The sequence below is a fragment of the Delphinapterus leucas genome, chromosome X, assembly GCF_059928025.1.
Source record: "Delphinapterus leucas isolate spDelLeu-1000000601 "Yukka" chromosome X, BTC_Dleu_Yukka2, whole genome shotgun sequence".
Taxonomy (NCBI): domain Eukaryota; kingdom Metazoa; phylum Chordata; class Mammalia; order Artiodactyla; family Monodontidae; genus Delphinapterus; species Delphinapterus leucas.
In genome coordinates, this window is record NC_143150.1 from 117,550,831 (window position 1) to 117,577,243 (window position 26,413).

General features: G+C 37.7%; 1 protein-coding gene across 3 annotated transcripts in view; it reads right to left on the minus strand.

Annotated features, from left to right (window-relative positions):
* The window catches only part of CDKL5 (cyclin dependent kinase like 5), a 126,463-nt gene that overhangs the window by 32,540 nt on the left and 67,510 nt on the right, over nucleotides 1–26,413 (minus strand). For all 3 annotated transcript variants that reach the window (XM_022565482.3, XM_030763167.2, XM_089904741.1), the window contains 5 exons: nucleotides 17,484–17,604; nucleotides 15,315–15,374; nucleotides 13,201–13,291; nucleotides 9,283–9,472; nucleotides 2,947–3,027 (listed from right to left, as the gene is read on the minus strand). In XM_022565482.3, coding sequence (XP_022421190.1) covers nucleotides 2,947–3,027; nucleotides 9,283–9,472; nucleotides 13,201–13,291; nucleotides 15,315–15,374; nucleotides 17,484–17,604 — 543 coding nt within the window. The remainder of the gene's footprint in view (nucleotides 1–2,946; nucleotides 3,028–9,282; nucleotides 9,473–13,200; nucleotides 13,292–15,314; nucleotides 15,375–17,483; nucleotides 17,605–26,413) is intronic.

Genomic DNA, 26,413 nt, shown 5'->3' on the forward strand with positions numbered 1-26,413 from the left:
TAAATAGTTTCAAAATTCAGTATTTGAGGGAAAAAACAATTTTAACTAAAATAGAGCCCATATAATTATTGTAGCTATTCTTTATATTATTAGGAGCTTTGATTAATTCTGGTAACTTGTATCCCCACTAAAATGGCTGATATGTATAAATAGACGCAGGATGAGACGGCCATTTTAGGTATTTATATATGGACAAAATTATCAAATCTGCTTTAGGGGATGGCATAGAGAATAAATTTCTTCATGAAAGGATAAATGGTACTATTTATTTTTCAAATTCATTTTCAAAAATAGCTAAAAGACAAAAGGAATAATTCTATTTATATAACATTCAATAATAACAAGGCAGTATTAACCTTTGGTGATAGAGTTCAAAGTCCTGGTTTCCAAGAGTGGGAAGGGGCACCTGGGAAGGGGTCATGAAGAGATTTTTGGGGTGTTAATAATTTCCTGTATCTCAATCCGGGTGGGGTTACATGGATACGTTTACATTATAAAGTTTTACTCTGAGGTGCATTTATAATTTGTGTACCTTCTAAATATACGTTTCAATAAAATGTTTATTTAACATTAAAGAAATTTGAGGGTAAATATATTAAATGAATGGGAATTCAACTGTTCGACTTTCAAACTGGTGTAAATGCATAATGGTTCAGGTTATCTTCGTATTTTTAATCTGTGTTAGCGTTTACCAGGTGCTATGCTGATACTTGGTAATTACATTTGGTAATGATTTAACAAAAGAAGTTCAGTTATTTTTAACTAAAAGAGACAAAAGGCAGAAAACATGAAATTGTATTTCAGTTCTTCTATTTTACTCTATTTACATTTTAAAAGTTACCAACTAATTAAAGCCCTGATAAATAAACACTGACTGTGTGAAAGAACATATGACATAACGCAAATGATTTAAGAGATAATTTATGCCTAATTAACCTTAAAGAGCCTTGAGGATTTTTTAAATAGTATCTCTCAATCTGTGTTCAGAAGAACTAGTGCTGTAGCATTTTTTTTTTTAAGTATTTAGTATTTAATTAAATTTGGGAAATGCTTCTTTACAGTGGGATTTCTGAAAGCCTTTATAAGTTAATGAATATTGTGAATCTCTAAGAAAGGTTATATGGTAAGAGGCCTTTCCCAAAGGCCACAGCCCCTCGCCCACCTCCGCCCCCACACCTATTTACACAGGGCTCCTCGGAACACAGATTAACATAGTTTTAAAGCAGAGCAAAGTTCTGAGAGTGCTGCTCAGCAATTTCCAACTGTGCTAAGTATGCCTTTAAAGGTCCTGTGCACAGTGTAAACTCCTCTGTTTTTGACAGTTGACTGAACGGGCAGAAAATAAAACTGATCCATTAACTAGTATCTTTTTTTCTTTTTTTAATAAATTTATTTTATTTATTTACTTTTGGCTGCTTTGGCTCTCTGTTGCTGTGCATGGCTTTCTCTAGGTGCAGCGAGCGGGGGCTACTCTTTGTTGCGGTGCATGGGCTTCTCATTGCGGTGGGTGGCTTCTCTTGTTGAGGAGCACGGGCTCTAGGCGCGCGGGCTTCAGTAGTTGTGGCGTACAGGCTTAGCCGCTCTGCAGCATGTGGGATCCTCCCGGACCAGGGCTCGAACCCGTGTCCCCTGCACTGGCAGGCAGACCCCCAACCACTGCGCCACCACGGAAGACCCAAGAAGTATCTTTTGAAGGTCTACTATCAAATAACTAGCACTTGTTTATGCACGGGCTGGCTGCAATGAAAACTGGAGAAATATGAAAAAGTAGTTCTCACTCAAGGGGCCATCTACTTGGGTAGAAAAGCTTGAATAAGAAACTGTGAGAGGGCTTCCCTGGTGGCACAGTGGTTGAGAGTCCGCCTGCCAATGCAGGGAACACGGGTTCAGGCCCTGGTCCGGGAAGATCCCACATGCCACAGAGCAACTAAGCCCGTGTGCCACAACTACTGAGCCTGCACTCTAGAGCCTGCCAGCCACAACTACTGCGCCCGCGAGCCACAACTACTGAAGCCCGCGCACCTAGAGCCCGTGCTCCGCAACAAGAGAAGCCACTGCAATGAGAAGCCCATGCATCGCAACAAGAGAAGCCACCGCAATGAGAAGCCCATGCATCGCAACAGAGTAGCCCCCGCTCGCCACAACTAGAGAAGGCCTGCGCACAGCAACGAAGACCCAACACAGCCATAAATAAATAACTATTTTTTAAAAAAGAAAGTATATTAAAAAAACCAAAAAAAACTGTGAGAACATTTTCAGTAGTCCAGAGCATGAAGACCTTCTGCACAGGGGCACCAGCATGAGGCGGAACACTCAGGCATGGTAGTAGCAGTGATTTTGCAGTTGTCAAATGAAGAGCCAGAGGGAGAGAAATCAAGTTAGAAAAAGAGCAGAATTAGGTTCGCTGATAAAATAATCTTATGGGAGGCCTTGAATATGCAAAAAATATTAGAATCTCTTTTCTTTCAACATTCATTTTAAGATTTGTTTTAAAACCTTATGCCTGAGCAGCTCGAGTGCTGGATAAATTTTTAAATGATTTATTTCTCATTATTTATATTTAGATTGTTACTATTCTGTCCATTTTAGGAATCTAATTTAGGTATCTCATAGTCCTGTCTAGACGGAATGTTACAATGCCAGATACTTCTGCAATTTTAAATAAACTGCAACGGGCTGTATGTATATGTATAACTGATTCACTTTGTTATAAAGCAGAAACTAACACACCATTGTAAAGCAATTATACTCCAGTAAAGATGTTAAAAAAATAATAAATAAATAAATTGCATGCCTCTTCAGATGACACAGTGCCCCATTATTCACCACTATACCCCTATTAACAAAACATTTAATTCATAAAAGCAGGCTATGGTCATATATAGACACAAGAGAAATCACAAACCAAAAGACATTTTGTACACAGATAACATCAACTTGTCCCACCTTCATTAAGTCAAGTAAAACGCTATTTAAAATTCCAAGGTATCTTCTCTCCAATGACTGAGGATGGTTAACAGCTGGAAACTGTAACAACAACATGACAGAAGTATTAGCACGTAGGTAAGGGTATGTGTGTGCATGTGCTTTGAGTGTTGGAGAAGGTAGCAGATGAGCAGAAGCTACTGCCCTAGTGCCAAAGTTAAACTTATTTCACATGTATATTACTTTCGGTGTCTATGTATTTGAGGTAGGGATTAATAGGATTGGGTGTTAAATGACAGGAAAACTCACAAGTGAAAGATGATACTTAAATCTAGTCGGACAACACTGAAGCATGTAAAACAAAACAAAATATAAAAATTTGAAACTATTTATTCAGTTTATACAGTCTTGTCTACTTATACAAATAATTTGGTTATAATAGAGTTCATATAGAATTTGTCTGCCTACACAGACAATTCTTACACCCTTTTCACAACAACATATCATTTACTCCTGAAAATTAGAGAAGTAAAAAAAGAGAAAAAGGCCAGTACCTGAAAGGCTACAGAAGTAGAAATAATGAATTCGGACACATGTTCTATTATTGCTTTTAATATACTCTTTGAATGACCTGTTTTCAATTCCTTCCTTTATGTAAGTTGGAACAGAAGGCAAACAGGCTCCTAAATTAACAAATACATTTTTAAATAAAATGAGGGGAAAGGGTCAAGTTTATTCAGATGCTCTGTCCTTCCCTCTGCCAACTCACATTTCGCCATATCTAAGTGGATGGTAAAGTGTTAGAGTCCAACGCCATGTACTCCCTCCCAAGAATACAGCCCACCGACCACATATCTACAGACTTCCCATAGGGAGCTCTGAAAAGCAAAGGGAGAGATTATCTTGGCAACTGAAGAAATAAGTTTTAATAATTTCCAAATTATTTTGAACAGATTCATGATTTAAAGCATATTTGGGTATTTAAGGAATTAAAAAATACCACATGGACAAACGTGAGGATGAAAAAAAGGAAGTATGGATATCAAAGTAAAACTTCAGAACACGGGCTTCCCTGGTGGCGCAGTGGTTGAGAGTCCGCTTGCCGATGCAGGGGACACGGGTTCGTGCCCCGGTCCGGGAGGATCCCGCATGCCGCAGAGCGGCTAGGCCCGTGAGCCATGGCCGCTGAGCCTGCGCATCCGGAGCCTGTTGCTCCGCAACGGGAGAGGCCACAGCAGTGAGAGGCCCGCGTACCGCAAAAAACACAAAAAACAAAAAACTTCAGAACACAAGTGAATAAATCTATGCTAATAAAGCCATCAGTTTAATAAAAATTTAGTTAGTATACACTGATTTGAAATCTATTCACATCCAGATATATTTTGAATATGAATGGATTAATAAACCCTAAATACAGCATACATGTCTGATGAGTTACCACTCACTTGGAGAATGAAATGCTCCCAAGAAATGTATTTTCTAGGTAATTATCCTTTAGCTCCCTGTATTTCCTTTATACCAACATAAGAGCATTTCAAAGCCTGAAATCTCTAAACATGCTAAATAAGTGGATGAGAGAAGTAGTTATGTAGAAAAATTCAAACAAGGTATTAAGACGTCATCCCCACACAGTGCTAGGTATGGCAGGAGATGCAGAATATGGGTAAGACCAAAACCTTGCATGTAAGCAACCCTCAGTCTGATTGTGAAAGCAATCAGTACAAAACTGTACTAAATTCTAGTTGAAGCTCAGAGAAAGGAGAGGCCAAGGTGGTTTGCAGCTGTAGAAAAAAGAATCCATACATAGATAATATCTGAACTAGCTTTTGAAAGATAAGAAAAAATGTGAGGACAGAGAAAAGTAGGACAGCACCTTCTAGATAGAGGACGTAGAGGGAATAACATGAATTTAACACAGACACACAGGCAATAACCTAAAACTGATTTCTGAGGGAAGTAATGCTCTGCGAGGCATTTTAACAATTGTTATTCTTCTTATTTCAGAGATGAAGAAGGTGATGATCAGAAAATTCAAATAAATGGTTCAAGGCAGGTTACATAATTAAAAATCAGAACTTATATTTGCACCCAGGTCTGTGATCCAAACCCACATTTTTTCTAAACATGGGCGCCTTTCCTAAAGGAGGTACAGAGGTTCCTCTGGATGTTACTGGACCATTAAACATCAGCCCAAAGAGAGAGACACCTGTCATGCTGTGATAAAAGACTCTATACCACTAGATTTTAATTAATATCTTGCTTATGAGGTCCTATCTTATGCTACCAAATACCCCCTCCTTTTTTTCCAGAAGTAACATTTCATCAATAAGAAAATTAATGCCCAAAGTCAAAAGGTATTAGAAATATGATTTTTAAATGACCACATAAACTCCTAATTTTAAAAAATTAATTAATGTTTTTTTGAAAGAAAGACACCATTCTCATATTAGGTAATTCAACAAATAACCAAAACTCAAGCACAGAAGTTTAAAGTATATCTCAATCAGTAGTTTGTTTTTTCTTTCCTTTCTTTCTTGATCACTTGGCCAATATGATACAATGAGAGTGCCTCTTTACTAAGCACTTACTATGTGTCAGGCACTGGTCTGGGCATTTTACATATATTATAATGTTTAATCTTCACAACAACCCCATCAGGTGGTACTTCTGTTATCACCATTTTACACATGAGGAAGAAGAGGCACAAGGAACTTGCCCTAGGTCATTCAAGTAGTAAATATGGAGTCAGGCTTTGAACCTCAGCAGCCTAACTTCAAAGTCTATGCCCTATATTACGGGATAGCAATTGTTATTTTTTTCAAAATAATACATACCGTTAGAGCAACATCTTGTTGATTTTCCAATCTCTACACAACTGAATCAAAATACAAATCACACTGGACTGGTTACTGGTAAGTCCATGTTTCAAGGCAGCTGCAGTTCACACACCCTGTACGCTTAGCTGAGAATGTCTCAGACATTCTCAAGTAAATGATAAAGGAAGACTTTTCCCTCGAAAGATGTGGTTAAACCTCCAAAAAGGTTAAACTAATTTAGCTAAAACACCACAAACACTTTCAGACTAAAATGTAAAAACATTAAGGCTTATAAAAATCAAAGTGTCAGGGAAGCAGCAATTTCTCCAAAGGATATTTACAAGCAGCACCGTCATGTACTCTCTACCATTTACCGATAATACTATTTAGTGAGGAGGTCTGTAAACAAACAGGACCATAGACAAAGGAGTAAAAGATCTCCTTTGTTTGGCCTATCTAATCCAAATGCTACTCATTCTTCAATATCCATTTCAAACTGTAAATCCTCTATATATCATTCCTAGTGAATCCAGCCAACTTTCTAGAATGTTTAACATTCTCAAGGTCTCAACTATATTTAGATGTATTAGAAAACAGTACAATGTAGTAAAGAATGTAGTACTTTATTATATACCACACTTGATTATAAATTGTATTGTTTTCTAATTACTTCATGCACAAAAGTCTTAATTCTTCAGCTAGTTTACAAGTTATTAAAGCCAGGTACCATGGCAGATCTGTTTACACTCTCTTCAGAGAATCCAGCTTAGAGCCTCTTTAACCAGGCAAAGAATAATGCAGCCAGAAGACCAAGCTTGATGCTCCAGGTCAAATATTCAATCATTTAATACTATTCAACCTAGTAAGAGCAACTCTAGGTGTGTTGTGAATATAACGGTGGCCATGATAGCTCATTTCTTTAAAAAATTCATTAGTCCAGTAAGGATACATTTTTCAAAAAGCTTTTTTTTTTTTTAAAAAAAATTTATTACAATTTTTAAAAAATTGAAGTATAGCTAATTTACAGTGTTGTGTCAAACAGCTACTCAAAAGAGACTGCCACGTGTGCTACAAGAGCTATGACCAGAGTGCTTCAGGAGCGCAGAAGGGGGAGGCACCCATTCCCCCTGGAGGAGTCTAGAAGCGCTTCACGGAAGGACACTTGACTTGAGTCTGGGGGGAGGGAGGATGGAGAGCTTTCCAGGAAGTGGGGTAAGTATTGGGAGAATTATAGAAATGAAAACATAGCACTGCAGAAACAAGGAAATGGTGACAAGTTCAATGTGGCTGCAGAGCAGGGGGCAGGGGTAGGAAAAGGTGGGAGACAAGGCTGGAGGGCTAGAAGGAAGGGGTTTTTAATGCTATCCTAAGGAGTTTAAATTTAATAAGCAATCTTGCAGAGGTTTTCAGCACAAAGACGACAGAATTAAATGGGCAGTTTGCAGGAAGATCATTCTAAAAGCAATGTGAAGACTGCAGTGAAGAGAGAAACTTGGAGAAATCAGTTTGGGAGTGGTTGTTCAGGTAAAAGGTGGTAAGAGTGAAAGAAGCATTAGAGATGGAGAGAAGGGAAACATAAATGAGCTTGACTGCTGATAATGCAGATTGGTTCAAGAGAGCGTTCAAATATTCATCGAGTCCCTACTACATGTGCTGGGCTAAGCTAGATGCTGGAAATACAGCAATAAAACAGATGATTTCTAACATTAATAATTAAAAAATAAACAAAATAATTACATACTGTGATAAGTGCTATGATGGAAAAAGAAGGGTGCTATGGGAGAGACCAAGAAGGAGGTGGGGGAAGTATGCTGGGGGGTCAGAGACAGGGGGCATTCTTGGAGCTGAGATTTATAAAATGAGAAGGGGCCATGCAAGGGAAGTGCCTTCCTGGGAAAAGGAGTCACAAGTCCCAATTTCATGAAGCTGGAACACCTGGGAATGTTTACGGAAGTTAAAGAAAGGTAAGTGTGATGAAAGTCTGGAAAGGGATGGGAATGGAAAGGGGTATGAGCTGAAGTCAGGGAGCTAGAAGGGCCCAGAAAAGGCAAGGTCTGATGGGAAGGAGTTTGGATGCATTCTCAGTGAGACAGGAATTCATTAGCTATGACTTGCTTTATTTCTGACTAGAATAGATTTTCCTTTCTTCTGGACTGAGGGCAAGTCCTATTTATTATCATATTTTCAGCATCTAGTAGGACAAATGCTCAATAGCTGTTGAACTATTTGTACCCTAATTAATGGTCATAATTTGGTTATTTTTCAGCTTACAAAAGCAAAAATAAAAGGAGAAAAAAGAAACTTGCCTGAGGTAACTCAGACAGATTTGGAAGAGAGAGAAAGCAGGAAGGGGATGGAAGAGAAATGTTTGCATTTCTGTTCCTTTCTTTCTTCCACACTCATTGAGCCTAGCAGGAGGTATACTGTGCTGGGCATTCATGTGTGAGGAGGGGTACTCTTCAAAGTGAAATAAACTGAGGCCAGAAAGTCAAAGGAAAAAAACAAAGTGCTTTGCAAATGTCAAGAAAACATGGTTTGAGAATTATGCATTTAAGAGAAACAAAAGAAGTGGTGGTGAGCTTATTTTATGGTTCCCACAAGGGCCAGCAACTGGCATGTTGGCCCAAACAGGGTAGTTGAAAACTAAAAATGTTGCTTTGGGGGTGGATGGAACAGAGAAGCAGCTTGTAACTGGCCACTCCAGTAAGATGCCTCCTGCGACTTGGTTGTCCCTCATTTGGGGAAAGTTTATACTTTAAGACTCTTTTTAGCATATTTTCTGAAATCAAGTTTTGCACAAAGTTAGCAAGTCTAGAAGAGGCTGCCCAAGACAATACACTAGTTTGAAAAGAAGATGTGATGTTTCACTAAACAGGAAATACCCACTAGAACAGCACCTTTAAATATGCAGAATGTGAGTATTCATCATCTTCCTCAAATCACTACAACTATGTTTGCTCAAATAAGCAATAGCCATTTATACATTTTTCTATCTTTTGGGGATGCTTAATATTTTGCATAAAGAAACATTCTGAGATAACCAAAGTTTAGAATAACGTGTACACTAAAAAAGATTTTGAAAAATTGGAACTTACAAATTAGGAAAATATTAGCAGCTCCCACTTTCGGATTCAGAATTCACAAATACTATATAAAATTCAAAAGTAAAATATTATAGGGCTTCCCTGGTGGCGCAGTGGTTAAGAGTCCACCTGCCGATGCAGGGGACACAGGTTCGTGCCCTGGTCCGGGAAGATCCCACATGCCGCGGAGCGGCTGGGCCCGTGAGCCATGGCCACTGAGCCTGCACGTCCGGAGCCTGTGCTCCGCAATGGGAGAGGCCACAACAGTGAAAGGTCCGCGTACCGCAAAAAAAATGAGAAAAAAAAAACAAAAATAAAATATTATAATGGGGATTATAAACACTGTAATGGGAAAGGCAATAGTATTCGATGGATAGCTTAGCATTCCACTGTGCAATGAGCAATGATTTAAATACTAGTGTACTGATTCCATTTGGGGTTTTAGCAAAGCCTCTTACCCGGAGCCCGTGGAAGCGAGGATTACTGTAGAAGAGCTTCATTTGCTCAGGTGGAAGTGGTCCTAGCACCTTCTGAATAGTAAAAAGTTGGTCAATTTCGCTTTCTCCAGGAAATAAAGGCTGTCCATCACTAAGCTCCCCAAGAATACAGCCCACGGACCACATATCTACAGACTTGCCATAGGGAGCTCTGAAAAGCAAAGGGAGAGATTATCTTGGCAACTGAAGAAATAAATTTTAATAATTTCCAAATTATTTTGAACAGATTCATGATTTAAAGCATATTTGGGTATTTAAGGAATTAAAAAATACCACATGGACAAAAGTGAGGCTGAAAAAAAGGAAGTATAGATATCAAAGTAAAACTTCAGAACACAAGTGAATAAATCTATGCTAATAAAGCCATCAGTTTAATAAAAATTTAGTTAGTATACACTGATTTGAAATCTATTCACATCCAGATATATTTTGAATATGAATGGATTAATAAACCCTAAATACAGCACACATGTCTGATGAGTTACCACTCACTTGGAGAATGAAATGCTCCCAAGAAATGTATTTTCTAGGCAATTATCCTTTAGCTCTCTAAATGTCAACAAGTTATACTGATCCATTTTTTGAGTTCAGCCTATTAAAATGTACCACTGACTAATGTGTCTTCTTAAACAACAAACACTTAATATTATTTAACCTCTGACTGCACAGAGTCAAAACAGCTAAGATTGTGCTAAACGCTATTGGATTATTTACTTCAATCTATTTATACCCTTTGTTTACAGGACTTTATGACAGGCATTTCCCTCAAAGCATTTTTTCCACTTCTTTAGGAATTTATAGCTATCTTCCAAGGTCTGAGTTTACCAGAAGGCTTTTGGAGTACTACTGTTGCTAATCAGCTATACATGAAAACCTACGTATCCCCAAAAAAGCTTTACGTGTATACCGCAATATCTATAGCCTTAAATCAAATTACAGAAGGCAGATTAAGAAATCATATTTTTCAGTTTCAAACATAAAATTATCTAAGTTTTAAGCAGGGAAAGCCAAAATAAAATATCTGAAAAAAAAAAGGAATTAAAATTCTAGAATGCCATAGTGCTATAGTAGTAATATAAAACTTTTAACAAATACTCTAAAGCACTTTTAGCAAAATACAGAATATGTTTCTAGGATGATAAATCATTGTAACAATAAGTCAATATTTTATTTATCTCATTTCCTCCCATAAAAACCCAAGAACCATACTAGGAAACTTCATTTAGATTTTTTTGGTAGCTTGCTGGGAAGGGAAGGATACTGATCTTTCTTTCATACAAGTGTAAGAAAGACAAAACTTGTGCTAGATGGAGAAAACTATGGAAAATCTTTACATACCCACCGTAAGCTATTTTTCTTGTGTCAACTAATCTGAATAATTTATGCAGCTGTAACTACTTTGAATGTCAAGGACAAAGTCTTGAGAATGTATAAAAACCTGTAAATTCTTCATGTTAACCAAATATCAACTGATTTCAATGGGATTTTTATACAAATAATATGGTTCTTCAACCAGTACTTGACAATCATTTAATTAGTAATATTCAATTTGGCTCAAATTAGTTGGAGTCCCCATCTACTTTTGGTAGCTCCCATATAGCTCTAAACATAACTCAGTTAATGAGCTATAAACATAGCTCAGTTTTCCAGGAGGTATTATTAGGCAGCAAATACTCTCCGAAGTTTCATAATAAGGCTGTCCTCAGAATGAGCTCCTCAGGGACATCTTATAGACAAAACCATATTATAATGAGTCCCTCTACCATACTTGAATCCTCAGATGGGGTTCTAAGAATGATTTACTTCGTACTCATTTCTTCTTTGGAAAATCCTGTCCAGGAATTTCAAACTCCCAATCCCTCCCAAAAGAATGAACAGATGAATAGACTACACATTAGAGTGAGTCCAGACAGAGGTACACAGAAGAAACATAGACAACACAAAAGAAAATCAATCCTAAATCCAAGTTGAAAAATGAGCACAGAAATTCTAAAATCTATCCACACAAGGAGGGATAATAAAGTGACTAGCCACCATTTATTTCACAGGATGAAGCACAAGCTTTTGATTAAAAAAAAAAATGGTAAAGCTTTCAATAACCGACACCAATAATTCTTATAGGCTCTAGGTCAGCAATGAAACAAGATTTAATGCCAAATGGTTGGTAGACCCTGGGAAATCAATTGTTAACTTCAAAATAAACCCTCAATGAGAACCTGCTGCATAGTACAGGGAACTCTACTTCACTGTACAGTAGAAACTAACACAACATTGTAAAACAATTACACCCCAATAAAAAAATTTTTTTAATAATAAAAACTAAGAAAATCAACTGACCACAAGTGTAAAAAAATAAAAATAAAAATAACCCCTCAGTGGGGGGTGGTGGTGGTGGTGGTGGTGGTGGTGGGATGAACTGGGAGACTGGGATTGACATATATATACACTAATATGTATAAAATAGATAACTAATAAGAACCTGCTGTGTAAAAAATAAATAAAATAAACCCTCAGTGAGTAGCTTAAACATATAGTCATCATGATCTTCAGAAGAAATACAGAAATTTATATTTCTATTATATAAAAAGTACCTTTATTTATTAAAAATTTTTTAAATTGAAGTATAGTTTACAATGTTGTAAAAAATATCTTTTAAAAATTAAATTTCTCATGTCCCCTAGATACATGTATGGCACACTAAAGAAAAGAGATGAAACCTATAATAATTCGTGCACTGGTCATCATTACCACCATATCTAATTTTATTTGTAGAGTGTGTCTTCTACCTCAATTCTTTGATGGTCCCAAAGAAGGAAATACGATCTAGGAAAAATAAGAAAATACTACAACTACGATAGGTAGAGAATTATTGGTGAAACTATGTGATGGAGATCAAGACTACAGGTCCTTTCTTAGGTTCTGAAGTTAAAACATAGTAAGAGGAAGAAGTATCTTATCAGAAAATGTTTTTCTGGTGTTGACAGGTGAATGAAATACCACTGAAAGTGGAAGGGTGGCACAAAGTGGATGGATGTGGCAGTGTTGCTGAGAAAATTATCAATATATTAGTCTGGAAAGCCATTTATCATCAAACAGGATTCACAATGTTTGGAAGGAAAATATCAGTAGGTTCAATATTTACAGAAAAGTGGCTAGGCATAAGAGATACTCCATAAGTATCTGCTGAATGAATGAATGAATACATGAACAAACAGATAAGCCGGAATGTCAAACTCTGTGGATATACACATTCTTAATGTGGAAGACTATTAACAAAGATGGCAGCAATAATTCCCCTCCATTTCCATACACCTGCCACTTTGCAATGTGACTCTGCCACTCCTCCCATCAAGAGGCGAAGTTTATTTCTCCATCCCTTGAATCAGGGCTTAGACAAGTAACGTGCTTTGGCCAATGAGGCAAAAGTCATGCAAAGAGGCTTGAAAACCACCTTTGCTTTTGGGCTTGCCCTCTGCTCAGGGAATTCTTCTGCTATTATATGAAGAAACTTGGACTAACGCACTGGAGGATGAGTCCCCATGGAACAGAGATAGTTTGTCCCAGCTGAGGACCTAAACCAACCAGCCTCCAGATGACCTGCTGACTGTAGCTATATGAGCAACTCCAGTTGAGACCAGCAGAAGAATCATCCAGTTGAACTCAAACAGCTGACTCCCCCAACCCGATGGCACCCAGAATTGTGAGCAAATAAAATGGTGCTTGCTTTATGTCATTAAGTTTTTAGGTGGTTTGCTATACTGCAATAGGTAACTGGTATTTAATTAACTCAAGTTCTTATCTTCCACAGATAATTCCAAAGTTAACAATAGAGGATCAGCAAATATGTAGATGTCACTCTATTCTGGGAAGGTAACTCACCCAAGTAAGAGTTCTGGAGACCTATACCACCTGGTGGCCACATATTCTGTATAATTAGCATTATTGCCTTCTGAGAGATTCCGAGCAAAACCTGAAAGATAGCAAAGCCCAAAGGTGTAATTTTGAAAAAGAATTAATTTTTTTAAAGAATTAATTAGAATTAATTAATTTGTCATGTTGACAAAATATTTCAGTGCTATTAATACCTTAAAGGAATATCAAAAGAATATAATGATTGTTACTGAATGGGCTGTTTATTAACAGTGTCCTTGTCATTTAAAAAAGTTAGTCCATTGTTCATTCGTCAATTAAAATATACAGTGTATTCACTACAAAACCAGTCTCTCCTCTCTGATAAAGAAATCTATGTTTTCAAAGTTATTGCATGCTTTTATAAGCATTCAGAGCTTTTCCAATAAGTGTAAATCTTAGAAACAAAATGAAGACTCCACAAGAGCCAGAAGTCAAAGCTAAATTAGCATGTCGCAGATAGTCGTTAATTCTGCTATGTGGGACCTTAGATAGTATTTGTATATCTATTGGTGCTGATCAGCTCGGCCATTATGTAAACAACTATCGGTAGGGTTTGGCAATGATGGAAACAAAGCAGGCTAAAATGATTTTTATCTCCTAATGTGACTGAGAAGCATATTAGGGACATCTTAATTACCTTACAGACTCTATTGCTACCCCCCGCCCCCCGCAAGTAACAACCCTTTCAAAAGGTTTTGGGGCCACAAAATAAACTGGCAAGTAGGTTAATTACCCATCTAACTCACCAAAAGCAACATAGGTTCACTGTAAATAGTTACAGAGAACCAGAATATTAAAATTAAAGGTAAAAGTTAAGGTGTATGTCAGTTTCAAGAAATAGAAAATAGTGTTTCTTAAAGTGGAACAGTAAAAAAAATAAATAAATAAACACAGCAAAAACAAACCCCCTAACTTCAGTTAATCAACACTTCTTTATAAGACATATTTGGAAGAAATATTCATATTTTTTAGTGGGATTCTTCAAGCCAGACAAAGGAGCTACACACTCTGGGAGGGAAAACAATCAGGAGGTTCTTGGTGGGGATGTGCAGGGCACAGAACGCCATATGTGGGGCCATCATGTGGAACTTCCTGACCGTTTAAAGCTGTCTTTTCTTTAAGAAATGATGCTAGACTAAGGATACTTTTTTCCTATTATTAACCATTCTATATGCATCTTTTTTATTTATAACTTGCTTGACAAATTTCAGCTCCTAAGTACTTCTTAAGATGTTTAGGTACAGCAGGACTCTTCTTTGCAGTATTTTTTTAAAATTAATATATTTTTATTTTTTTGGCTGCATCGGGTCTTAGTTGCAGCACGCAGGCTCTTTGTTGCGGCACGTGGGCTCCTCTCTAGTTGTGGCGTGCGAGCTCCAGAGTGCATGGGCTCTGTAGTTTGTGGCACGCAGGCTCTCTAGTTGAGGCACGCAAGCACAGTAGCTGTGGTGCGTGGGCTTAGTTGCCCCATGGCATGTGGGATCTTAGTTCCCTGACCAGGAATCGAACCTGCATCCCCTGCATTGGAAGGAGGATTCTTAACCACTGAACCACCAGGGAATTCCCCCACTGAACATTTAAAGGGAATAAACGGAATCATTCTAAAAATGTCTTTTAACCTTACAGATATATAACTATTGCATATATACAATACATATGTATTTACATAGTTATATTTCCAGTGTTTATGATTATGCCTGAAACAATTTCTATCAATATTTTAAATATTAATTTTTTTTAAATCCAACTCAAGTCAGAAGGCCATAGTGGTATTTTCTGGAAAATTCTTTCTCTAAGGTCATTAAGCACTGGGCTTATGAATATATGCACATGCATGTATTTGCTTTGAATTCTCATTAAACAAATACTGCATGATGAATTTTTTAAAATAGTAGACAATACTATGCAAAGAGAGTAGAACTCTTCCCACAATCAATTTTTTAATATACAACCCAATAGAATGTTCATTTGCTAATTTAAGTCAAAAGATAAAAAATACTTTTAATACACCTGTAAAAGCTACCTAGGTGCTATATTAAATTAATTCTGTACTTACAGGGCTCAATTTCTTTTTAACTTACCAAAGTCACACAGTTTCAAAACATCATTGTGGCTGATTAAGAGATTTTCTGGCTTTATATCTGGAGTATCAAGATTAAAAAACAATTATTAAAAAATGTTCCATGTACTGCTGATTGATACTGTTAGAGCACTGTAATGGCACCTAATTAGAAATATCCAGAGTAATATGAATAGAAAACTATGGCAGTGAAAAGCAGAGTAACACATTTTATGCTGGTACACAAAAGTTCCAATTAATTTTTTTTTGAAAAACATGCAGACCACCATTTCAAAAACATTTTTCCCCTTAAATCTTAAAGGTATTAACTGGACCTCTGAAAGGAATTTAAAAATGATTAAATCTAGGCTACCACATTTTAAGGAACTATTTTTACTTTATAAAATACTAATAATACAAATTTTTGGAGATAGACTATAAACTGTTTACACCCACAAGATACTTTAAAAACATATATGAGAGTAAGTAGGTAGCATTATATTTACTGGAGAAAAAAATACAAATAAGATACATTGTTCGTCATGATTTTCTGTATACTTTCTATATTTATATATCTCTGTAGGTTTTCTATGATGTGGTTCACAATCATAAATGTCTAGTGCTGAAGCTATGATGGATGAGTCAAGATAAGATTTCTCATTTATTCTGTGGATCTTTTGAAGATGTGGTGGGAATTAAGGAGTAGAAATACACAGAAAATGCAGTTTAATTCCCTCCCTTTGGAGGCATCTCACAATTCTATTTTTAGAGTGCCCATCATCTATATTATATGGTAGAAGTGAAAATGGAGAAAGGGAAGAGGTAGGAGTGAGATCTGTAGATTTCAGAATCATGGTTTCTGAATTAATTCACAACCATTAATTCACTATACACTTAACCAAATCTCAGTATCACTATGGAAATGCAGCTAAATCAGTTTCTTAATATCCTCAAACTGTAGTAGAGACTGTTATTAGAATCATTACCCTAGACACTAGATGTCCAGGTGACCAAGACATCTCTCCAAGCTGCCAACAACCTTCATAATGTAACTGCTATGAAAGTCAAATGCAAGAGAAATACAAACTGTCTCTTTCCAGAAATAATAGGAGTTGGCATTCTTCACATGACCTTTAAGCTATTCTTAAAGTGAGGCTTTTTTTTTTTTTTGCGGTACGCGGGCCTCTCACTGTTGTGGCCTCTCCCGTTGTGGAGCACAGGCTCCAGACGCGCAGGCTTAGCGGCCATGGCTCACGGGCCCAGCCGCTCCATAGCATATGGGATCTTCCCAGACCGGGGCACGAACCTGTGTCCCCTGCATCGGCAGGCAGACTCTCAACCACTGCGCCACCAGGAAAGCCCAAAGTGAGGCTATTTTTAAAGTGATATCCTTGTGTGCCTGTTTAGATAAATTAAAATGTAGTATTCATTTGTCTGATAATTCAAAGATAAGAAGTGGATACTGCAACATTTTCTGACAAACATCTTTTAGCTTCATTATTGTATCAATTTGTGTCCCTTGAATGCAAGAGATTATCAGGAAAAGATAAATGGTATATAGATTAAAGATCTTGCTGAGCAAGTAATTTCCCTTTTACTGCTATAAACCACCCACTTCATGGCAATAAAGGACAAAATAGAACAGTTTATGGAAGTATAATGGCCTTTATGCAAGGTTCATCATGCCTACAACCTGCAAACAATGAGCACTTTTCATGAACAGGTAGGGAAAATCAGGAGGTAAAGGTACATACTAGAGATCTTGGTCTAAGAGGAAATGAGAAGTGGCTGTCAATGGGGGCCAGTGACTTAGCACCATGTCTAAAGCCTGATTCTGGCTTGTTTCACATTACCTGCTCTACCTGCAGGACCAAAAGGCAATGGAGAGGGTAGTTCCCCCTGCAAGTAAGCTTCAAAGTTTCCATTTGTTGAGTTCGTTTTATCACTAGGTGCTCCTGCTGTTGAAAGCGGATCTGGTTTTACAAACACAGAGATCTCACCGTAATATCCAAATAAATGTGCAGTCCATCCTTTTGGTGATACAAAAGGAGACTTGGAGCCCAAACAATGTCTCATATCCTATACTTTCAAAATGTATTTAATTTAAATGGAATGTCAGTGCCTGTGTGAAATATTTTGTTAACTTTATTTGATATTTTAATATTTTCCATTTCAAAAATTCCATACTTACCTCGATGAACAATATCATTCTTATGGCACCAGTGAATAGCTTTGATTAGCTGATAGATATAACTTTTTACTTTTTCAGGTGGAACTCCATTTGGCATTTCTTCCAGCAATTCAAGCATATTCTAAAAATTAAACAGAGAGCCAATGATCTCCAAAATTAGGTGGCCCATAAATCATGTATTAACAATTTAAAAAAGCACCTTGGATGATAATTCATCTAATACACAGCATGCATTTTTTAAAAATTGCTTTTCTTTCCATCTACAACCTTTCTTGTGAAGCAGCATATTGTATTGAATCAAGGTTCTCTTTTAAGAGAAATTCCATTTTTACTACTCCCCGATGCTATCTCAAATAATAACCCTGTGCATTTTTCACTCTCCCTAAAATCTATCAGGCATCATTTTAGCCTAATTCCGAGGGAAAAACAACACAAAGTAGAGAAAAGACATTGTAATGTATAGAGGAGAGGGGAAACAGTCATTTTAACATAGTGCACTGTGCATCTCCAAAAGAACTTTGCGATAAAATCAAGCCTTGAAATATTTCTGGGAGACCTGGAAAATATTCTTAAATGATCCCTAAGGTTAGCAGTGATCAATATAATCAGAACAAATATTTAAACAGGCTACAAAATATGGTTGAAATAAAAATTCACAGACTCCAAACAAACCAATATTCAAAAATCTTAATCTGGAGTCAGAGACCATTCTAAAACTCATGCACATTTTTTATTTATTTTATTTTTTTAATTAAAAAAATTTTTTTTTGCGGTACGCGGGCCTCTCACCGCCGTGGCCTCTCCCCTTGCGGAGCACAGGCTCCAGACGCACAGGCTCAGCGGCCATGGCTCACAGGCCCAGCCACTCCATGGCATGTAGGATCTTCCTGGACCGGAGCACGAACCCGTGTCCCCTGCATTGGCAGGGGGACTCCCAACCACTGCGCCACCAGGGAAGCCCCATGCACATTTTTTAAGTAGAAATTCCACTTAACCAATTTCTGCTGAATTTCCAGATTAACTAAATATTCTCCACTCCCTCTGTAAAGCATAAGACTACGGTCTACAGCATGATTAGAGCTTATCATTTGTAGATGACCATCTAGGACAGCAGTTCTCAAAGTGTGATCTGTGGATCTCGGAGGAGGGGGGTGTCTCAGAGGACCCATGAAGTCAAAACTATATTCATGACAGCACTCAGTTATTTGTCTTTTTCACTGTGTTGGTATTTACACTGATGGCACAAAGCAATGATGGGTAAACTGGTGGTACCTTAGCATGAATCAAGAAGGCATTGGATTCTTCAATGCCATAACCTTACAGTTAAAAAAAAAAAAAAAAAAAAAAAAGGCCAATTTTAGTAAAGGATGTTTTTGATGAAGCAGTAAAAATTATTACTTTTATTAAATTTCAGTTCTTGAGTACATGTCTTTTTAGGAATCTACATGATAAAATGAGGAATACGCATAAAGCACTTCGGCTGCATATCAAAATACGATAGCTGTCATGGGGAAAAGCACTTGGGTAACAGAGTTATAAACTGAACTAGTCATTTTTCTTCGGGTACACCATTTTTACTTGAAAGAATGACTGATACACAGGCATTTATGTTAACATGTAATGGGTCTATTATTATTTTTAAATGAATTAATATTTTTATATTGCTCAGTTTTGACTTCTAATATGATAAACATTAATACATAAAACTCACATAAATACAAAGCTCTTAGGGTTCCCAATAATGTTAAGACTGTAAATGGAGTCCTAAGACCAAAAAGTTGCTGCTCTACTACAACTTTACAATGTTGTTCCCACCAGTCAAGTTGTATTCATATAAACAATCAGGTGTTTATAATACTCCCATATGTATTTATAACAGATGCACTTGTTATTTTAATATAATTAAATATCATATAAACCAATGAAATAATGTTTTTAAAAAAGAGATTTGCTGTTTACAAGAAAATGAAGTTTAATACTTTGAAAAGACGTAATAAAGGAAAGCTACCACACATAATGCTATCTAATCGATTGTGAGTGCAACAACTATAAAACACTGGCAAGGGACGGTGGTGTGGTACAGATTCTTCACTGAAACTACTTTGCAATTTTTTTTGTTTTTTAACATCTTTATTGGAGTATAATTGCTTTACAATGTTGTGTTAGTTTCTGCTGTAATAACGAAGTGAATCAGCTATACGTATACATATATCCTCATATCCCCTCCCTCTTGCGTCTCCCTGCCACCCTCCCTATCCCACCCCTCTAGGTGGTCACAAAGCACCGAGCTGATCTCCCTATGCTATGCGGCTGCTTCCCACTAGCTATCTATTTTACGTTTGGTAGTGTATATATGTCCATGCCACTCTCTCACTTCATCCCAGCTTACCCTTCCCATTCCCCGTGTCCTCAAGTCCTTTCTCTACGTCTCTGTCTTTCTTTATTCCTGTCCTGCCCCTCAGTTCATCAGAACCATTTTTTTTAGATTCCATACATATGTGTTAGCATACAGTATTTGTTTTTCTCTTTCTGACTTACTTCACTCTGTATGACAGACTCTAGGTCCATCCACCTCACTACAAATAGCTCAATTTCGTTTCTTTTTATGGCTGAGTAATATCCATTGTATATATGTTACCACATCTTCTTTATCCCTTCATCTGTCGATGGACACTTAGGGTGCTTCCATGCCCTGGCTATTGTAAACAGTGCTGCAATGAACATTGTGGTCCATGACGCTTTGAATTATGGTTTTCTCAGGGTATATTCCCAGTAGTGGGATTGCTGGGTTGTATGGTATTTCTATTTTTCGTTTTTTAAGGAACCTCCATACCGTTCTCCATAGTGGCTGCATCAATTTACATTCCCACTAACAGTGCAAGAGGGTTCCCTTTTCTCCACACCCTCTCCAGCACTTATTCTTTGTAGATTTTTTGATGATGGCCATTCTGACTGGTATGAGGTGATACCTTATTGTAGTTTTGATTTGCATTTCTCTAATGATTAGTGATGTTGAACAGCTTTTGATGTGTTTGTTGGCAATCTGTATATCTTCTTTGGATAAATGTCTCTTTAGGTCTTCTGCCTATTTTTGGATTGGGTTGTTTGTTTTTTTGATATTGAGCTGCATGAGCTGCTTGTATATTTTGGAGATTAATCCTTTGTCAGCTGCTTCATTGGCAAATATTTTCTCCCACTCTGAGGGTTGTCCTTTCGTCTTGTTTATGGTTTCCTTTGCTGTGCAAAAGCTTTGAAGTTTCACTAGGTCCCATCTGTTTATTTTTACTTCCATTTCTCTGGGAGGTGGGTCAAAAAGAATCTTGCTGTGGTTTATGTCATAGAGTGTTCTGCCTATGTTTTCCTCTAAGAGTTCTATAGTGGCTGGCCTTACATGTAGGTCTTTAATCCATTTTGAGTTTATTTTTGTGTATGGTGTTAGGAAGTGTTCTAATTTCATTCTTCTACATGTAGCTGTCCAGTTTTCCTAGCACCACTTATTGAAGAAGCTGTCTTTTCTCCATTGTATATTCTTGCCTCCTTTATCAAAGATAAGGTGACCACATGTGCATGGGTTTATCTCTGGCTTTCTATCCTGTTTCATTGATCTATATTTCTGTTTTTGTGACAGTACCATACTGTCTTGATTACTGTAGCTTTGTAGTATAGTCTTTTCTTTCTCAAGATTGCTTTGTCTATTCGGGGTCTTTTGTGTTTCTATAAAAATTGTGAAATTTTTTGTTCCAGTTCTGTGAAAAATGCCATTGGTAGTTTGATAGGGATTGCACTGAATCTGTAGATTGCTTTGGGTAATATAGTCATTTTCACAGTGTTGATTCTTCCCATCCAAGAACATGGTATATCTCTCCATCTATTTGTATCCTCTTTAATTTCTTTCATCAGTGTCTTGTAGTTTTCTGCATACAGGTCTTCTGTCTCCTTAGGTAGGTTTGTTCCTGGGTATTTCATTCTTTTTGTTGCAATGGTAAATGGGAGTGTTTCCTTAATTTCTCTTTCAGATTTTTCATCATTAGTGTATAGGAATGCAAGAGATTTCTGTGCACTAATTTTGTATCCTGCTACTTTACCAAATTCATTGATTAATTCTAGTAGTTTTCTGGTAGCATCTTTAGGATTCTCTGCGTATACTATCATATCATCTGCAGTGACAGTTTTACTTTTTCTTTTCCGATTTGGATTTTTTTCTTCTCTGATTGCTGTGCCTAAAACTTCCAAAACTATGTTGAATAATAGTGGTGAGAGTGGGCAACCTTGTCTTGTTCCTGATCTTAGAGTAAATGGTTTCAGTTTTTTACCATTGAGAACGATGTTGGCTGTGGGTTTGTCATATATGGCCTTTATTTTGTTGAGGTAAGTTCCCTCTGTGCCTACTTTCTGCAGGGTTTTTATTGTAAGTGAGTGTTGAATTTTGTCAAAAGGTTTTTCTGCATCTAATGAGATTATCATATGGATTTTATCCTTCAATTTGTTAGTATGGGGTATCATATTCATTGACTTCATATATTGAAGAATCCTTGCATTCCTGGGATAAACCCCACTTGATCATGGTGTATGATCCTTTTAATGTGCTGTTGGATTCTGTTTGCTAATATTTTGTTGAGGATTTTTGCATCTATGTTCATCAGTGATATTGGTCTGTAGTTTTCTTTTTTGTGACATCTTTGCCTGGTTTTGTTATCAGGGTGATGGTGGCCTCGTAGAATGAGTTTGGGAGTGTTCCTCCCTCTGCTATATTTTGGAAGAGGTTCAGAAGGTTAGGTGTTGGCTCTTCTCTCAATGTTTGACAGAATTCGCCTGTGAAGCTATCTGTTCCTTGGTTTTTGTTTGTTGGAAGATTTTTTTTTTTAAGTGTTTTGGTTATTTTTAGTTAAAGAAAAACAGCCTTTTTCAAGGGCAACAAAGTGAACTCAAAGTCAGAAAGAAACAGGGTGTGTGGGCTTCTCACAGTCTCTTGCTCCATAAACCTGGATGTGATTTTCCTCCTGGAAAATCAGCTGTGACTGGCCAGAAGAGGGTTGACTTTGGTGGGGTAGGTGGAGCTGCAGCCGGATTGGTCTGAGAGGGCTCTAAGGTGACTTCCATATGCCAGCCAGTTGACATGATTAACGCTATTATTCTTGATGGGCATTAAATTAAGGAATGACGCAGGGAGCCAAGAGAGCGGCTTATTTGGTTGGTTCTCAATCACAATCAGGAAATAGTCTTTATAGGGTGAAATCATAATTTCATTTTTCTTGGAGCGAATTCGAAGGAAGGTGAGGTCATTCTGGGGGTCAATTTCACGCACGGTGCTCTGGGCCTTCTAGATGAAGTTGTGCATGAGGTTGGTGTACTGTGTGGTGTTGGGATTGTCCATGGTGCTCTCGATGGGAATGCCTTCTGTGTCCACCACGATGATTCCCTGCATGCACTTCTGGTTCTGAAGTCGCTTCAGTGTCTCCTCCACCTCTACCACCTTGGACCGATCCAGGAGCTCCACGTCACCAGCCCTCAGCTCAGTCCCTGTTGGAAGATTTTTAATCACAGTTTCAATTTCCTTACTTGTGACTGGTCTGTTCATATTTTCTATTTCTTCCTGGTTCAGTCTTGGAAGGTTGTACTTTTCTAAGAAACTGTCCATTTCTCCCAGGTTGTCCATTTTATTGGCATATAGTTGCTTGTAGTAATCTCTCACGACTCTTTGTATTTCTGCAGTGTCAGCTGTTACTTCTCCTTTTTCATTTCTAATTCGCTTGATTTGAGTCTTCTCCCTTTTTTTCTTGATGAGTCGGGCTAATGGTTTATCAACGTTGTTTATCTTCTCAAAGAACCAGCTTTTAGTTTTATTGATCTTTGTGATCGTTTCCTTCATTCATTTTTCATTTATTTCTGATCTGATCTTTATGATTTCTTTCCTTCTGCTAACTTTGGGGTTTTTTTGTACTTCCTTCTCTGATTGCTTTAGGTATAAGGTTAGGTTGTTTGAGATTTTTTTTGTTTCTTGAGGTAGGCTTGTATTGCTATAAACTTCCCTCTTAGAACTGTTTTTGCTGCATCCCACAGGTTTTGGGTCATCGTGTTTTCATTGTCATTTGTTTCTAGGTATTTTTCGATCTCCTCTTTGATTTCTTCAGTGATCTCTTGGCTATTTAGTAGCATATTGCTTAGCCTCCACGTGTTTGTATTTTTTACACTCTTTTTCCTGTAACTGATATCTAGTCTCATAGCGTTGTGGTCAGAAAAGATACTTGATACGATTTTAATTTTCTTAAATTTACCAAGGCTTGATTTGTGACCCAAGATACGCTCTATCCTGGAGAATGTTCCATGAGCACTTGAGAAGAATGTGTGTTCTGTTGTTTTTGGATGGAATGCCCTATAAATATCAATTAAGTCCATCTTGTTTAATATTTCATTTAAAGCTTGTGTTTCCTTATTTATTTTCATTTTGGACGATCTGTCCACTGGTGAAAGTGGGGTGTTTAAGTCCCCTACTATAACTGTGTTACTTTCAATTTCCCCTTTTATGGCTGTTAGCATTTGCCTTATATATTGAGGTGCTCCTATGCTGGCTGCATAAATATTTACAATTGTTATATCTTTTTCTTGGATTGACCCCTTGATCATTATGTAGTGTCCTTCTTTGTCTCTTCTAATAGTCTTTATTTTAAAATCTATTTTGTCTGATATGAGAATTGCTACTCCAGCTTTCTTTTGATTTCCATTTGAATGGAATATCTTTTTCCATCCTCTCACTTTCAGTCTGTATGTGGCCCTAGGTCTGAAGTGGGTCTCTTGTTGACTGCATATATACGGGTCTTGTTTTTGTATCCATTCAGCCAGTCTGTGTCTTTTGGTTGGAGCATTTAATCCATTTACATTTAAGGTAATTATTGATATGTATGCTCCTATTACCATTTTCTTAATTGTTTGGGGTTTGTTATTGTACGTCTTTTCCTTCTCTTGTGTTTCCTGCCTACAGAAGTTCCTTTAGCATTTGTTGTAAAGCTGGTTTGGTGGTGCTGAATTTTCTCAGCTTTTGCTTGTCTGTAGAGGTTTTAATTTCTTTCTCGAATCTGAATGAGTTCCTTGCTGGGTAGAGTAATCTTGGTTGTAGGTTTTTCCCTTTCATCACTTTAAATAGGTCCTGCCCCTCCCTTCTGGATTGCAGAGTTTTTGCTGAAAGATCAGCTGTTAACCTTATGAGGATTCCCTTGTATGTTATTTGTTGTTTTCCCTTACTGCTTTTAATATTTTTTCTTTGTATTTAATTTTTGATAGTTTGATTAATATGTGTCTTGGCGTGTTTCTCCTTGGATTTATCCTGTATGGGACTCTCTGTGCTTCCTGGACTTGATTGACTATTTCCTTTCCCATATTAGGGAAGTTTTCAACTATAATCTCTTCAAATATTTTCTCAGTCCCTTTCTTTTTCTCTTCTTCTTCTGGAACCCCTATAATTCAAATGTTGGTGCATTTAATGTTGTCCCACAGGTCTCTGAGACTGTCCTCAATTCTTTTCATTCTTTTTTCTTTATTCTGCTCTGCAGTAGTTATTTCCACTAATTTTATCTTCCAGGTCACTTATCCGTTCTTCTGCCTCAGTTATTCTGCTATTGATTCCTTCTAGACAATTTTTAATTTCATTTATTGTGTTGTTCATCATTGTTTGTTTGGTGTTTAGTTTCTCTAGGTCCTTGTTAAACGTTTCTTGTATTTTCTCCATTCTATTTCCCAGATTTTGTAACATGTTTACAATCATTACTCTGAATTCTTCTTCAGGTAGACTGCCTATTTCCTCTTCATTTGTTTGGTCTGGTGGGTTTTTCCCTTGTTCCTTCATCTGCTGCGTATTTCTCTGTCTTCTAATTTTGCTTAACTTACTGTGTTTGGGGTATCCTCTTCACAGTCTGCAGGTTTGTAGTTCCCACTGTTTTTGGTGTCTGCCCCCAGTGGGTAAGGCTGGTTCAGTGGGTTGTGTAGGCTTCCTGATGGAGGGAACTGGTGCCTATGTTCTGGTGGATGAGGCTGGATCTTGTCTTTCTGGTGGGCAGGACCGTGTCTGGTGGTGTGTTTTGGGGTGTCTGTGAACTTATTATGATTTTAGGTAGCCTCTCTGCTAATGGGTGGGGTTGTGTTCCTGTCTTGCTAGTTGTTTGGCATGGGGTGTCCAGCACTGTAGCTTGCTGGTCGTTGAGTGGAGCTGGGTCTTAGCATTGAGACAGAGATCTCTGGGAGAGCTCTTGCTGCTTGATATTATGTGGGGCCAGGAGGGCTCTGGTGGTCCAATGTCCTGAACTCGGCTCTCCCACCTCAGAGCTCAGGCCTGACACCTGGCCGGAGCACCAAGACCCTGTCAGCCACAGCTATGTGTCAGGTTAGCCCGCTTCAGGGTTGTAGAGGCCAGGGTCAGACCTTGGAAGCTGATGGGGAATGAGGCCAACTCCTGGTCCAGGACAGGGCGCAGGTCCAAAGGAGGTGGGGAGGGCGTGTCCTAGGAAACGATTGGGTCAATGCGTCCAGGCTGCGTGGGGGTGGTGCTGGGTAAAGGAAGGCCCAAGGATCTGGATCCAAGAAACTGGATATTTTCCCAAGATTGCCAGGGCCACGAGTCAGGAATCATCATGGAGAGAAGCCAAGGACAGTGCCAGGACCACACAGCTGGTAAATAATGGAGTTTGGCTTAAACTCAGGCCAGTCATCTCTGAAGCGCACAATTTTGTACCCTTATCCTATGCTGCTCTCAAAGATTCTCAGCTGAAATAGTCCTGCCCCTGCTTCCTCAGCTCTTTCTGCTTTCCTCCATCCCAACGTGCACAATAATATATTGCAATAAACTGTTTACTTGCCATTCCTTTGCAATGTTTTTAGGTTTTCACTTCACTTTAAAGAAACTGACACAGGATATCATTGATACATTATGGGTAGGATGT